This window comes from Oryza brachyantha, chromosome 1, assembly GCF_000231095.2.
Source record: "Oryza brachyantha chromosome 1, ObraRS2, whole genome shotgun sequence".
Taxonomy (NCBI): domain Eukaryota; kingdom Viridiplantae; phylum Streptophyta; class Magnoliopsida; order Poales; family Poaceae; genus Oryza; species Oryza brachyantha.
In genome coordinates this window covers 28515780-28530438 of record NC_023163.2, presented here as the reverse complement: position 1 = coordinate 28530438, position 14659 = coordinate 28515780, and the positions used below count along the sequence as shown (strand labels likewise).

General features: G+C 43.5%; 3 protein-coding genes across 5 annotated transcripts; 1 reads left to right on the top strand and 2 right to left on the bottom strand.

Annotated features, from left to right (window-relative positions):
* The first annotated feature begins 577 nt into the window (after positions 1-577).
* On the top strand, positions 578-8876 carry LOC102723000 (transcription factor LG2). Of its 3 annotated transcripts, none has more exons than XM_015842675.2 (13): positions 578-921; positions 1026-1179; positions 1772-1893; positions 2257-2348; positions 2585-2836; positions 4032-4079; positions 4210-4269; positions 4360-4437; positions 4564-4609; positions 4706-4992; positions 5084-5323; positions 7112-7254; positions 7550-8876. In XM_015842675.2, exons 2-13 carry the CDS (start codon positions 1040-1042, stop codon positions 7641-7643), a joined length of 1602 nt encoding a protein of 533 aa, XP_015698161.1. In that variant the 5' UTR covers positions 578-921; positions 1026-1039; the 3' UTR covers positions 7644-8876. The 3 variants fall into 3 exon arrangements, with proteins under 3 accessions (XP_015698161.1, XP_006645055.1, XP_015698158.1); XM_006644992.3 differs by having other exon boundaries at positions 1023-1179; positions 4721-4992; XM_015842672.2 differs by having other exon boundaries at positions 1023-1179.
* Positions 8877-8928: 52 nt separating this feature from the next.
* LOC102722723 (uncharacterized protein YnbD-like) lies at positions 8929-11138 on the bottom strand. The gene is made up of 3 exons (XM_006644991.3): positions 11039-11138; positions 9991-10581; positions 8929-9251 (listed from the first exon to the last, which is right to left on the bottom strand). Exons 2-3 carry the CDS (start codon positions 10532-10534, stop codon positions 9016-9018), a joined length of 780 nt encoding a protein of 259 aa, XP_006645054.1. The 5' UTR covers positions 10535-10581; positions 11039-11138; the 3' UTR covers positions 8929-9015.
* A 1282-nt stretch (positions 11139-12420) lies between these two features.
* LOC102722443 (bZIP transcription factor ABI5 homolog) lies at positions 12421-14295 on the bottom strand. The gene is made up of 4 exons (XM_040519799.1): positions 13312-14295; positions 13121-13192; positions 12922-12951; positions 12421-12776 (listed from the first exon to the last, which is right to left on the bottom strand). The coding sequence occupies exons 1-4, from the start codon at positions 14284-14286 to the stop codon at positions 12684-12686; spliced, it is 1170 nt and encodes a 389-aa protein (XP_040375733.1). The 5' UTR covers positions 14287-14295; the 3' UTR covers positions 12421-12683.
* Positions 14296-14659: the final 364 nt, after the last annotated feature.

Here is a 14659-nt window from a genome sequence, read left to right as displayed (position 1 = left end):
TATGAGCCACTTGATCTCACGAAATCCACTCACAGCATTTGTGCTCCTTACCAACAGTGATCCATAACATATCAGGGCTGCAGATCACCCCATTCAGAGAGAGCCTCTCTTCTCAAGAACAAAATTTTCTCTTTGAGGAAAGAATCTTTTAGTATTTGGTGCATGACAAGGCACTGATGTTGACCTACGGACACGGGGATAAACCCAAACAAACCCATTTTGCAAGCACCCCAGATACCAATATTTTTCCATGCAAGTGGATTTTCACATTGGAGTAGTGGTATATCATATTTGGTGGTGCTCTTGTTAGGAGTGGCCAATGACTAAACTGACAAATTGTTTCATATAATTAAGTAGATGAGTATCATGGAGTGAGAGAGAGAGCGAGCATATAGTTGACAAATCATCCCAGCTCCTCCCTCCTCTGTGCTTTTGAACAACAAAGAGATAGGAAGAGGAGGAGATGGAAGTGTAGAACAACTTCTCAAGCTCCCCTTTTTTTTAAAAAAAGCTTGTAGTATGCATTTCTCTCTCTTTCTCTAGCTATTCAATGCTCTTTTGTTGAGTACTTGCCGTCTCAGAGGCGAGGGCCAGACTGCAACCAATGAGAGATGAAAGGTGGTTACAAGGAGTGGAGTAGGAGACAGGAACCCTGACAAGAAAGGCCTACCACATCTCCATCTCCCTCTCCCTCACACATCTCTCTCTCTCTCTTCATCGAGCCTGTGAAGAAAGGAGGACAGGCTCGTAGGACGTGTTCAAAAGGACAAGATCTTCTTTGCAGTACACAGTGGATGAAACTCCAAGGCGGATTCAATCTGCCAGTGTGTGAGAACCGAGAAACAAGAGGCTCACGATCGAGTGTGGCTGATCCTCCAGCTCTGCCTCCATCTCCTTGCATGCTCGCCCTCTACTAGGATGGTATGTATGCGTAGTGTATATATGGTCACTCTCTTGCTGGTTCTGATCTCCTCTCCAAGTCTGTATGTAGCTGGCACTCACTCTGGCCGTCTTGTTGGCAGTAGAGCTGGTGGTGATCATGGTGCAAGGTGAGGAGAGTTCTTGGAGGATGGCAGCAAGCGCCCATGAGAGAGCAATACCTCTCAACCAAGCATTTGCTTATGGAGTCCAAGCCCATGCTTCTGCTTCTGTTGCTGCTACACCACCTGCCAGCTTCTTGTACAGCTCCTTATACAGCTCTATACCCTTCTACTATGTCATTTTCCTTACAAAATTGATCACCATGAGCGAGCTAGCTTGCTCCTCCTGCTTTTGTCACCCCATGCAAGAAAGAAGATGAAGGTCTAGCCTTTAAGACCAGACCACTACAAACTTCTCTTGTTGCAACTAGAGACTGATTTTTTTTTTTTTTTGCAATTTTCTTAAGTGCGCTGCTTCTTTTACATTTTTTTTCTCTGGCCTTGTTCACCTCCTTTTATCCATCTTTTTAACAAACTTATTCCTCATATATGCTCATGCCCTTTCCATTGGATTACACCTCTGCCCACAAACCAAATTTCTTAATGCCTAAGGCCTGAATCCTGCGAGTGATTTGGGCACCAAGCTCCATCTTTTGGCCCTCATCCTTATCTGTCCAGCTCTAATCCCTCTTATTAGCTTTACCGGCCTCGCCCTGCATGCCTTTCCATTCTTGAAAAGTTTTTATCTGCGCGCGCGCTTTTAGTTGTTGCCCTATAGCTAGCTAATTAATAAGCTAACCACAGCTTGATTAAGCAGCGGTGATGAGCTCTGTGCGCTACTGCTTGGGCAGGGACTTCCAGCCTGCAGCCACGGCGGCTACCTACTTCGGCGAGCTGGAGGAGGCCCTCATCCATGGCGCCAACGCCGGTGTCGTCGATCCCGGCATGATCAGAGCTGACGTGCACACCAAGTGTAAGCCTGCCTGCCTTTCTTCTCTCTCCCTCCATCGATGTTTCAGTGTCTCTCCAAACCTTGTCCGATTGCCACACATGGCGAGACATGCCTCGCCTTTTGCAATCCAGCGCACAGTGGCCACATGCAGATTGTGTTTTGTGTGCAGCATAAATGGTGAGATGCTGATGCCACAAAGATGGAAACATAATCAAGCATGTCCTCAGCTTCGCCCTTCGCCTACAACACTATTGCCGATTTACCAGTAGCAGCTTCTCTCTCCTGTTTCTCTGTAGCCCTTGTTGGAGGGAGAGGGAGGAGAGAGATGAACAGGGAAGGAATCGATGAGGGCCTTTTTAATTCTCTTTGTATGTATGTATGCAGCGGCAGCGACGGCAGGATATCTCGCGGCCAGGCCTCCCACGCTGGAGATCTTCCCTTCATGGCCAATGAGGCAACCACAGCAGCTACACAGTGTAATGGACGCGCTTCCCATGATCATTCATCCTCTTCTTCCTCCTCTGCCAATCTCTGCTCGTCGCTGAACCCAAGAAAGGAGATCGACACTGTTGCTGCTGTTGTTCTTGGCTCTTGGTTCGCATCAACACGAGCAGAGAGAGATGCTATACTACTATCATCCAGAGCACATTAATCTCATGCTTACCGACCGCTCACTGTTGTCTCTCGCTGCCCTCCTTTAATGGCTGAACAGGGGAATTCGCAGTCAGTTGGGAGCACCACTGACTCGAGCTCAGCGCAGAACACAATGCCGCAGATGGAGTTGGTGTCCCCAGCGAGCATCAGGGCCACCTCCGAGCAGACGCAGCCGGGGCAGGAGGTCATGATGGTGACCACTGATGATTACAGCTACAAGCCAGGCCTCGCTGCTGCCTCCCCAAGCTTTCAGCAGCACCAGCATCAGCTGCAGCAGCAGCAGCTGCACGGAGGAGGAGACCATGACAAGGTACTGCCAAGCTACTGTACTCGTACTACCACCCTCTTCTTGATCTTTTCTCCCATCACCTCCTCCTCCACTGCTCGTACTACAGCAGGACCACGACTAGCTCTCATCCAGTAAAAGGCAGTAAACTTGTCTTCGCGAGAATAATGCTGTCAAATCGAATCGCCAAAATCTCCTTGGTCCTTGACGAAACTGTTAGGAATCGGTAGTGACAGTAGCATCGATCGCTCCGTCATGTCACCGGTACCCGTTTGCAGTTATACCAACTTAAGCTCATGTACCAGCCTACTAGGTTTTGTCTATTGAATCTCTAATGATGCAGTCGATGATGTCTCTAAGGACATTTCTAACCCATAACACTGGATATAATTTTCATAAACTTCTCGTTATCAAGAAACTAGTACTAGACACTATTATTTCAATGCAAACACTACTATTCCATGCTTCAATTTAATGCTACTTATCTCACATGATATCTTAGATATTATGTAAAAATCATGTCTCATGTAAGACATGGTTTCATTTTCTTTCCTCATTTATTCACTTGCCATATCATCTTTTATTTAAGATGACAACTTATTTAAAGCTATAAACACTATTCTAGTCATTAGATTGGGAATGTCCTGAGAACAGTACTAGTAGTACTCATAGTAGAAATAAAAGCCATAGGCATAATAAAGGGCATGCATGATGGTCTGGAAGCAAATGGATTTGTCCTTGATGATTTGACTAATTAATTGTAGCATCTGGTCAATGCTGCACCTAGGCAAAGGACACCAGATGATGGTATGGGTCACCCTAAATTGCCTTTTGTCTCTCCCTGGGTGGGTGATAAAAGCAGGATGATGCTGTGCTAAACACCCCTCTCTTATCTCTTTCTCCTGCACCTATGGCGAAAACCAGCAGTGATGGTTACGGAGCTGCGATGGCCAACACAGCTTACTGAGCCATCAGGGACAGCTACAGCCAAAAGCTATCTGGGATGGTACTACACTACTACTAGTGACCGATGATTACTGGGCTGGATCAACAATGGCATGGCAGGACAGGAGCTTTGGCTCCGATTCACTATCTTGCTCCCTGTAGTTGCTTTTCTCTGATGATGCTGAGAGGTGTGCATGCACTGTGCTCTATAGGGAGGAACACTAGTTATACCCCTGCTCTAATTCAGCCTTTCTGGTGTTGTACTTTTGCACAGAGGAAGCATGGATCCACAAGAAAAGATGGCAAGTTGGTGGATGCCAAGGTGGGATATATATCTATACATATGTGTAGCTATCATCTCTCTATCCAGATCATATCCTTGCTTCTAGTTGTTGGGCATGTATTTGCACATGTATCTTACATGGTTAAACCTGCTCGATCGCTGAGCTCAGACAGAACGGCGATTAGCGCAGAATAGAGAGGCTGCGAGGAAGAGCAGGCTGAGGAAAAAGGTGTGACCAGGATAGCCCCCCCCCCCCCCCCACATGATCTCTCGACTTTGATTAGCTCAAAAGACTATTTCTAAGTCAATTTGTTCACAGGCTTATGTGCAAAACCTAGAGACTAGCAGGGTCAGGCTTCAGCAGATCGAGCAAGAGCTCCAGAGAGCACGTTCACAGGTTACACCATTTCTGAATTTCTGATGCTATTAGTACTGGAGTACTACATTGCAAGTTGTTTTCTTCTCTCCTTTTTTTATTAGCGGGATTTTAATGTGGTACTTGCATTGCTTGATTGATGACCAGGGTGTGTTTCTTGGGGGGTGCAGCGCAGCAGGCGACATGAGTTCTGGTAATCAGAGCCGTCCGTCCGTTTCTTTTTTCGATGCATGCAGCTGCAGACGAGGGGGCCGCAGAGCCAGAGCCTCGGAGTTCTCACCGGGCGCAGTAAAATCGTTTGCAGGGGCGGCCATGTTCGACATGGAGTACGCGCGGTGGCTGGACGACGACAGCAAGCGGCTGACCGACCTCCGTGGCGGGCTGCAGGCACACCTGCTGGACAGCAACCTCGGCCTCGTCGTGGAGGAATGCATGCAGCACTACGACGAGCTGTTCCAGCTCAAGGCGGCGCTCGCCCGCTCCGACGTCTTCCACCTCCTCACCGGCACGTGGGCGACCCCCGCCGAGCGCTGCTTCCTCTGGATGGGCGGCTTCCGCCCCTCCGAGCTGCTCAAGGTTCGTCGCCGGCGGCGGCGCCGCCGCTCCCTCGTCCCGTCGTCCGGTGTGTGCTGAGGGCTGCAGCGATCTGATCATGTTGCGCATGCAGATACTGATACATCAGCTGGACCCGCTGACGGAGCAGCAGATGCTGGGGATCTACAACCTGCAGCAGTCGTCGGAGCAGGCGGAGGAGGCGCTCGCGCAGGGCCTGCAGCAGCTGCACCAGTCGCTCGCCGACACGGTCGCCGCCGGCACGCTCAACGACGGCCCCGGCGTCCCAAACTACATGAGCCTCATGGCCATCGCCCTGGACAAGCTCGCCAGCCTCGAAAGCTTCTACCAGCAGGTACGTGCAGCATCCCCGTTCCGTTGAACATGCAGAAAACGAAGCTGTGATTATGACGACAATTTTGTGAAGTTCTTGCGTTTAAACCTATAAGCAAAACCACTCACAGACTGAAAGTCGTCTTGCTTTCTTCAGAGGAAATTATATTACTGCTGTTAGAGCATCATTGAGTAAATCCTTTTACTAGGAGTCTGGGAGCAACCAAAGAAAAGATGCATGAAAAGAAAAACTTTGCTACACTTGTCCTTGTCTGTCAGCAGCGCAGCAATGCGCTAGCTGTTGGCCCTCAGGCCCTGGCCCTACAAAGCCTTGTCCAACCTTCTCCCTGACAGGCCAAATTTTGTCAGAAACTATAGTAGCTTAACACTTTCAGATAAGCATCATAAAGCACTTTCCAGCATGCACAATTACCTTGTTATTAACCAAGAACAAGCTAATGATAGTATGATACTGGGTTATCGGTATTGCCAATTATTGGATGCTTTTCAAAAGGAAGTTGGTTGGGCCCAAGCCATAAGAATGATCAGATTATACTAGGAGGCAAAGGTTGTACACTTATGCTGGCATTTCATACAGTACTATACATGTACACAGCTGTCTCTTTCTATATAAAGTCAATGGACGAATACATATGGTTTTCTCTGGGCACAAACATATATGTTCTTTGGGCCTCTACCCCCCTGTGCCGGCCATATCTCTTGTTTATTCTCCCTTTTGTTTGCTGGTACCTCAACAGAGGCCCACCAGCATAGCAAAAGATAATTGGGGGTCCCATTTATGATGTTCCATGCCTTGCAAAAGTTGCAAGGGTTCCAATCCATGAATAGTGGTCAGGAAAAGGACATAACCACCTAAACTTCAGCTCCATGGATAGGAGCTTGCTGTTGCTCCATTTTGATTTGTTTAGCATGCACACTCGTCTTTCTGCTTTTGTTTATTATTACAAGCCAATATTTAAATTTTTAATCTTAAATTTAGAATTTTTTTTATCGTAATTTAATTTTTAGCCTTGACTTTTAGATTACTAAGAACAGGTAAAGTTTTATTTACAAATTATTATTCGTTTGCAAATATGTTGTTTGGTTTTTCCCCTGAAAAAGTCAAAAAATTACCACCCTTCTTATTCCTCCTGAACCCCTTTCAGATATATTGACTGTGGTTTATGGATGTACTTTATTAGATGTTGGCCAAGTAGGCAGCGCATTATTAATTATATTGCTCATGATTGTACTAATCATTCTGCAAAATTAAGCCCTCTAAGATGCATGGTGAACAGATCATGATTGTGCTAGAATACTCGCATGAAAAAAAAATAAGTGTGCATAATGATTTGCTAATCATACTTTTGGAAGATAAATACTCGAAATAAACATGACCACAGAGGCCTGCTGCTGTTGGATTTTCATTTACCTTTTGTTACCACCCTTTAAGAGTGCAAAGACAAGAAAATAATAAGTATCGTACAACTGATTGCTACAGACAGTTACACCACCGAAAAGTCCAAAATGTTATCGAAAAGAGCATCCTAGTATTATTCTAAGAGCCTAAAGGAAGCTAGATTTCAATCTGTATACAAAGTAGAATATAACAGAGAAAATATGTCATTAGAATATACAGTTAGATTATCTGAACATGCCTCATTGTTCAACAGATAATGGCAGAATTATATAGCGTGTCAAATTCCTAAGACAGACAAGATACTGAATTACTATACAATTCGGCATGTCATTTCTTTCAGGAATTCTATTCAATTCCAATTTTTAGGTGGCTAACCTGGCAAATGTGCAGGCTGATAATCTGAGGCAACAAACATTGCATCAGCTGCGCCGGATTCTAACAACTCGTCAGGCTGCTCGGTGTTTTCTTTCCATCGGGGAGTACTACCGCCGCCTCCGTGCTCTCAGCAACCTCTGGTCTTCACGTCCTCGCGAGTAAGATTCAGAATTGCCTAGCTGCAAAAAATCACACAAACTGATCAAAATTTCCAAACAATTTCTGAACCATTTTCAGCTATATTATTTTAGCAAAGGAAGAAATAAAATGTGAACAAAATGCCTCCAGCGAGTCATACAAGCGATGAATTGTACTAGTGTTCATAGGATGGATAATTTGATTTGATCATTTGATGTATTATATTGAGGACAGATAGTTGTAGATAATATTTTTAAGTACATGCTGAAATGAGAACATGGCAGGCATTAACTCTTTGTGTTTCTCTTGCAACAGGAACTTCATTGGCGCCGAGAGCGTCAGTCCCACAGGAACCGAGCTGCAACCGATGCATCATCAGCCTCAGCAGAATCAGTACTCCGGATTTTGAGAGCTTCTCCTGGAGGATGTAAACTCCGGCAAAAGTGATGTTAGAAAGAGAGGATGAGAGGGAGAGGGATTGTAATGTTCTATTATTAAAGATTGAGAAAGCAACATCACTAGGAAAAGCAAGAGGCAAAAATTTGTTGAGGTGCAACGCAATGCTGGTCAGTAGCTCACTTGTTGCAATGGCTCTTGAACAGGCTGAAGAGTTAGCACAGAAAAAAAAAACTGCGGACCAGAGCAAAGCAGAGGCAGGAGATGCGTGGCTGCTCAAGACCTGAGCAGACAAAATTCACTCAAAGAAATACGATGCATAAAGCAACCACAAATAAAAAAATTTAGACCTACAGATAACAACAGAACACGGCGCAGGTAAGACTGCAAAAAAAAAAAAAAAACGTGCAACAAAAAATCAGGCTTCCCAACCTGGCATTGATGGAAGAGAGATGAGAACTGTCTGAAACCACGGGTGGCAATCTAATACACCCATTGACATTTTTTTTACTAAGGGGTACATCATGAATACATGTGAAAACAGAACACAGAAAAAACAATGGAAGGAATGCCATGTTACCTATTAGTGAACACAAGAAACAATTAGATGCAAGAACAAGAACAAATAAATGGAAGGAAACCGTATCAGTAAATTCTCAGCTGACAAGATCAAAGAACTCGGGAGCTGAAAAGCAGCCCTTTTTCATGTGACATCTACCAAGACCTTTTGAGTTATTTTCCTGCCAGGTATGCAACTTTCCATCGGATGTAGACCGCTCCAATAGTGCAGCTCTTGATTTTGATACTTCAACTGGCAAACTGCTGATTGACACAAGTGCAGAAAAATGACAAAAATTATGAAAGTCAAAGGACCATACTGCACACATAAGAGAGCATGGAATGAGTACACTTCAGCTTAGCCACAATCAATATATGCAAAACATGATATGCAAACACGATACAGTGGTGCAGCAAAGTGATGAATAGTTGTGCATTTAAAGTTTCAGACCAAAGGAAAAGAACCTAGCAGAGAGATGGGAGTAGATGCAAGCTACTGACTACTGAGAATGAGAAACATATCACACTTCGCTATAAATGAGAATCCAGCAGGCTAGCAGCGACCCCTTTTTTTCACAAAGTGAGATCCGACAATACCACGTCTCTGGCAAGCATTCATGTCAGGGAAGATCATTAAACAGAGTGCCTAAAAGAGCTGGCGTTGTAAGCCACAGTAGTAGAATTTTCACATATACATACAACATACTCCCAAACAGTAACTTAGAGAATGAAACGCCTTGGACATTCGACTAGGACAACGGTAGATAATGCCGAAGCAATTTCATCTCAATTATCATAGCCGCTGAGCAAGTTAGTTTGTTGCGAGTTCAATGCCTTTTTCGGGTATAATCCGAAAGAATCACAGAACTCACATCTGATTCCCCACTTCTTTTTGAGGGAGAGAGCAGGTGTTTTGCCCATTCCTCTAAACTTCTACGATGAAGCGAATTCATGCTAATAGAAGGTCGCTTCTCACGAATCATTTGCTCAGCAGCTTTCCAATCCTCAGCTAATCCCAATGCAACAAGAAGTGCACACATCACACAGACGCTTCTACCGTGGCCTGTTACAGATTAATAAACTGGTTACAAGATGGAATGCAAGAAAGAATGATTGGCTAAATTTAATGAACAACGATGTTTCGTTCAACACAGGTCAACGATGTAATGTGTAATTTCTGGTTTGTGGTTACAACACCTGTAGTTCCATGAAACTTACTGTTATATAAAGTATGAAATAATTAATACATTTTCCATCATATCATGGCAATTGTAATGTATATTTGTTTTATGCCATAAAAAATAGCCTAGTCTATGCAAGGAAGTTAACTTCATGTTGATTTGTATGCGATTATATAAAATAATCACATGGCATGCTAAGATGACATGAGGATTGAAAAGCATTAATACGTCAACACACAACGTGGCAAGAAAAAACAACACATCTGTTGGTGCCTACACAATAACAAACAATGCAATCTACTACCTCCGTTTCACCATATAAGAATTTCTAGGATTTCCTAGATTCATATGGATGCTAATGAATCTAGATATATATACAAACAATATATATTGATTAATAGATGAATCTAAGCATAGCTTAAAAAACTTACAATATGAAACAAAGGGAGTAATTATTATAATGAAAGTTAAATAATAATCGGTAGCTTGAGATAGTAATAGGGTTCTAGAAATGCAAAAACATAACCATTAATACTAATATTTTCAAGAAAATAACATACGGAAACACAATATTGTTGCCACATAGTAAAGTAACAACATATCAAAGCATAGCAAGCTCACCATAGGCACAGTGGACATATACAGCTTTGTTCTGTGACCGCTTTCTTAGTGCCCATCGCACAGCAGACTCAATCTGCGATGGTTGAGGTGCCCTTGTATCCCAGGTAGCAACGCACAAATATGAATTCTCGGATATTGTAGAGCTTCTTGGAAGCTCGCACGTACAGTCTATAACTGCAGGTTCACCAGGGGGCAGGCACTCAATTGAAGAAGGCCACCCTCCAACATAAACTCCATCAGCAATCTCAGTGTACAAGGGCTCATTTTTCACAAATCTCCGTAACAGAACAAATAGATGGATGAAAAGAAGAAAAGGTGAGAATAGGATCCATGACCACATCGGAAAGCTTCCATTCGACCCCTTGCCCAGGAGCAAAGGAAGGTCAATTGATGGATGTGAAGCAATGGAAACAAGCAACGCAATCACAGAGGCATATATAAGGGGAAAAGAAAGCACTGTCATGTCCAATCTATGCAGGAAATAAGCCGCTGAGAGAAATACAGCTGCTTTCAGTCCAATCAACCGGGATATCCCCCAACCCATATTTGCAAATCTCCAGATAGTCGCGCCTTCAGATACTTGAATGAACCCTAACATCATGGAGGGGCAGAGCACAACATCAGCAAAATTTGAATCGAAAAGAAAAGGTTAGTATTGTGTAGTAGGTTCCACCTAAGAGCAAATTAGCTCCTTATGGGTAGTAATTGGACAATAAGGAACCTACAATTCGTTCAACAAAATATACGACTAACAAACAAGAAATATTTGGATATTTACATGGAAATGATGACTGATCACTTGATCAGCTAGAGGAGACGTTCAATCAGTGGCGGATCTAATGTGGAACATTGGGGCGGCTCAGTTGAACCCCCAAACTTCTGGGGGAACAAAATTACTATTATTAGTATTAAGGTTAAGGCAAATTATGAGAGAAGCTTCGGAGGAGAACCTAGGGTTCATGCAAATTCCATAAAAAAAAGTGCGCGGATAGAGAGATGAGAAAGAGGATGTGGCTGCGTATCGGAAGATGGATGGATGGATTCTCACCGGTGAGGATGCAGCGGAAACAGCAGGATCAAGATCGGCGCGGGCGGCGGGCGAACTCGCCCGAGAAGACGAGACCGGGAGCGAGAGAGAGCAACCCCGAGGGGACGAGACGGGAGGCGAGAGGAATCTGAGGAGGAGTCCTCTGGCTTACGAGCGAAGTAGGCCCATGTGGGAGTTAATGGGCCGGTCTTGATTAGCTTTTCTTGGCCCGTCTTTGTTGCGGGCAGAGAGCAAGCGTTTTGGGTTATTTATTTTTGATTTTTTTTTCCCTTTTCGGTGCATGCTCCGGGCTCCCTAGTGAATTTTAATTGTTTTCCCTATATAGTGCATCGATTAGATCAAGAAATTTAAAAAGAATGATATGATCCGGTACTGAAAAAATAATACTAGTTTTAGATTATTTACTCACTATTTTGGTATCCCGTGGCAATTCAAAGGTATTTATTACTACCCCGCGTCGTAATGTGGGATGTTTGACTTTTTTTTGTTGCAATGTTTGACCATTTATCGTATTTAAAAATTTAGTACAAATATAAAAAATTACAAACCGTGCTTAAATTTATTTTGATAATAAAGTAAGTTACAAGCAAAATAAATGATATTTTCATATTTTTTTAAATAAGACAAATGATCAAACATTGCATGAAAAAAGTCAAACATTTTACATTAGGAAACAGATAGAGTAGTAGAAAGCAAAAAAGAATGAGCATATTAGGAGTCACACCACACATAATATAGAAATTGGTTATAACTTATTATATTATATACTCCCATCTATAAATAATTTATTGGTATTATTTAAATTTTAGAAATTTAATACATATTTATTTTGTAGCACAGCACATGCAAACTAAACATTTGTCACTAGAATCTCCTTCATTTTTTTCGTTCTCACATTGTTCGATATTTTCAATAATAGTATTGCTATCTTCACCACTAAATATTGCACCTAGATAACAGCAACTAGCTTTATGTAGTATATATTATTTATGGTTTTATATGAGTTAGCAATAGTTATATGTAGTATATATTATTTATGGTTTTATATGAGTTAGCAATAGTTATTGGATATACTAAATGTGGTACGATCCACGTTACTTAATAATTCGTTTTAAAAATTGTGATGATATTTGTATATTTATAAGGATAATTTATTTTAATAGAAAGAGTTATATTGTATCAAGTAACATCACTTTTAAACGGATAGATCTTTTCATTTTTTTATTAATAGTTAATGTTTAGAATGTTTGATTAGTCATATGTACTATTCTAGAAATAGTTATAATTTAGAATGAAAGGTGTAACCTTTCTTTAGGCGGCACACATAACACAAGACTAGTGATACTCCGTACAAATCTTACAAACACAGACTGCATATTTTTATATAGCTTTATTCTTCGTTGTTTTTGTACAAATAGCGACATGTAACTATGTAAGCCGACGCAAGGACCAGTGAACATGCTGGCAAGACATGTCGGCCCAGGCAGGTTTATAAGCATCACAACATATACCAAGATATAGCAACTAGTACCACGGATAGCAGAACATCACTTAGTCTGAAACTAAGCAAATCTGAATGACAGAATGTGCAAGTCTGTCTCATGCAAAGGCCAGTGACACCCCAGACGGAGCCACTGTGTCCATTTCACCACACGCAGCTGCCACAGCGGCGCAGCTGGCTGCCGCCCTTCTTGGCATTCATCTTCTCCTTGGACTGCTCCATCATCTTCTCAACAAGCTGAAAATTCACAGAAACACAACATATCTCCATGAGCATACATACAGGCTGTTGTGCTTAAGCATTTCACAAACGATTTGCAGATGATAAGCACTAGTATCTGCGGAATGAGGATTGAGGATTGCCACACGGCCGAGGAAAATACCATTTGCTTCTTTGTCAGTAGAATCGTCTTCTGTAAAAAAGAAAAGAAGAAAAATATAGACATTGTATTTTATAAGTTCAAGGATACAGAAAAGGAAGGAGCGTATTGATGAGGTTGTTTAGGAATGGCAATGAAAAAGCTGAGTGGATTACTTCAAAAAAAAAAAAAGCTGAGTGAATAATGTTTGTGTCTTTAGTACCTCTGCATCTCTGAGACGAGCGTTCTCCTGCTTGAGATAGTTCAGTTCTGCCTCAAGCTCCACCGTATAAGCCTGTAGCATTATTCAGTACAGTAAATATCTTGTCAGCTTAAACTAAAGCCATGAAAAACGTCTTGACTATTGATCATATACAGAAACATCAAAGCTCACAACGACATATACGTATGTACCTGCTTTCTGGCACGGGACCGTGCAGCTGACTCACGGTTCTTGATCATGCGCCGCTGGCGACGCTCCACTGTCTTCTCAGCACAGCCATCTTCCCTGTGGGGACGCTTTCTTGTTCCATTTTCAATAATCATCCCATTGCCAATGCAATTCATCATATCAGCATGTGTCATGGCACTCATCCCGTCTGATGATCCGGGACTCAAAGCAGCAATTGCACCTTGAGCCGGAGGTGGCGGTGGCACAACTGCCATCCCGTTGTATCCACCTGGGTACCCCATGCCATCACCCATCACTGGATAGATGGTGTTTGCCGGTGCCATGGGGAACATCATAGGACCGGCTTGGCCCTGCTGCATGGGGTTCACTGGCCCATGGACCATGCCAGCCGCCATAGGGGCTTGGCCAGAGAAGGACCCTCGGACCACACCAGCCTTTACCAAGAAATCCTCAAGTGTCATCTCACCTAGTGTTACCTGTCGGCCGTTAGCCGTGACGCCGCCGCTCCGCGCTTGTGGCTGGACAAGTTGTTGTGCAGGGGCCTGAGCTGAGGTGTGTGCAGGGGCTTGGTTGATCTCAGCCCACACTTCCTCCACCGTCTTCTGGCATAGTGGTAGTGGCAAGGAAAACGATCCTTGCCGACATAAACCGCTTCCTCCTGCATCTCCGCCTCCGGCGCCTACCGCCTTGGTTTCCTCCATGGCCCCCTTGCAACCTCCGGTGGCAGCCTGGAATTCTTCGGCATTCCATATGTTAGCTACAAACTCGTCCATGTTCATGGAACCAAAGTTGCGGCCCGGCTCACACAAGGAGTTTTGTAGCTCCTCCAAGGTGAGCGAGAGAATTGACGATTGTCGCGCCAATGGAGCCACCTGCTCCTCCCCATCTGCTTTTGTACCACCACTTTGGTCACGTTCCTGTGATGTAACCTCTTGATCATCAGCAGCTTTCATGTTCTTGCTCATCTCCGATGCCATCTCACTACCACACTCAATTTGCAAAGGTCTATCAAATCTTCTTGGTGTGTCCCGTCAGCTATGGGCACCACTCCTTTTATAGCCTGTGATGCAAAAACGAAGTTGGATGTTACTAGAACATAAAAGAGGGTTGAAAAGTGTAAAATGACTGCATCAGAAGAAATTCAGGTAGGTGTGGTGTTTGGCATATGTACTTTTTTCTTAAAAAAGCGTGCAACTGATGTGCTTGACTTGAATTTCTAGTTGGTTACGCATGGATGGTGTATATAGGCGCTCCGAAGTTTAGAGTTGGCTCATGCCTTATTTTCTTGTCAATGGACATACATGATATGGAAAATTTTATTACCTACATGGATGCTACAGATGGGGATAC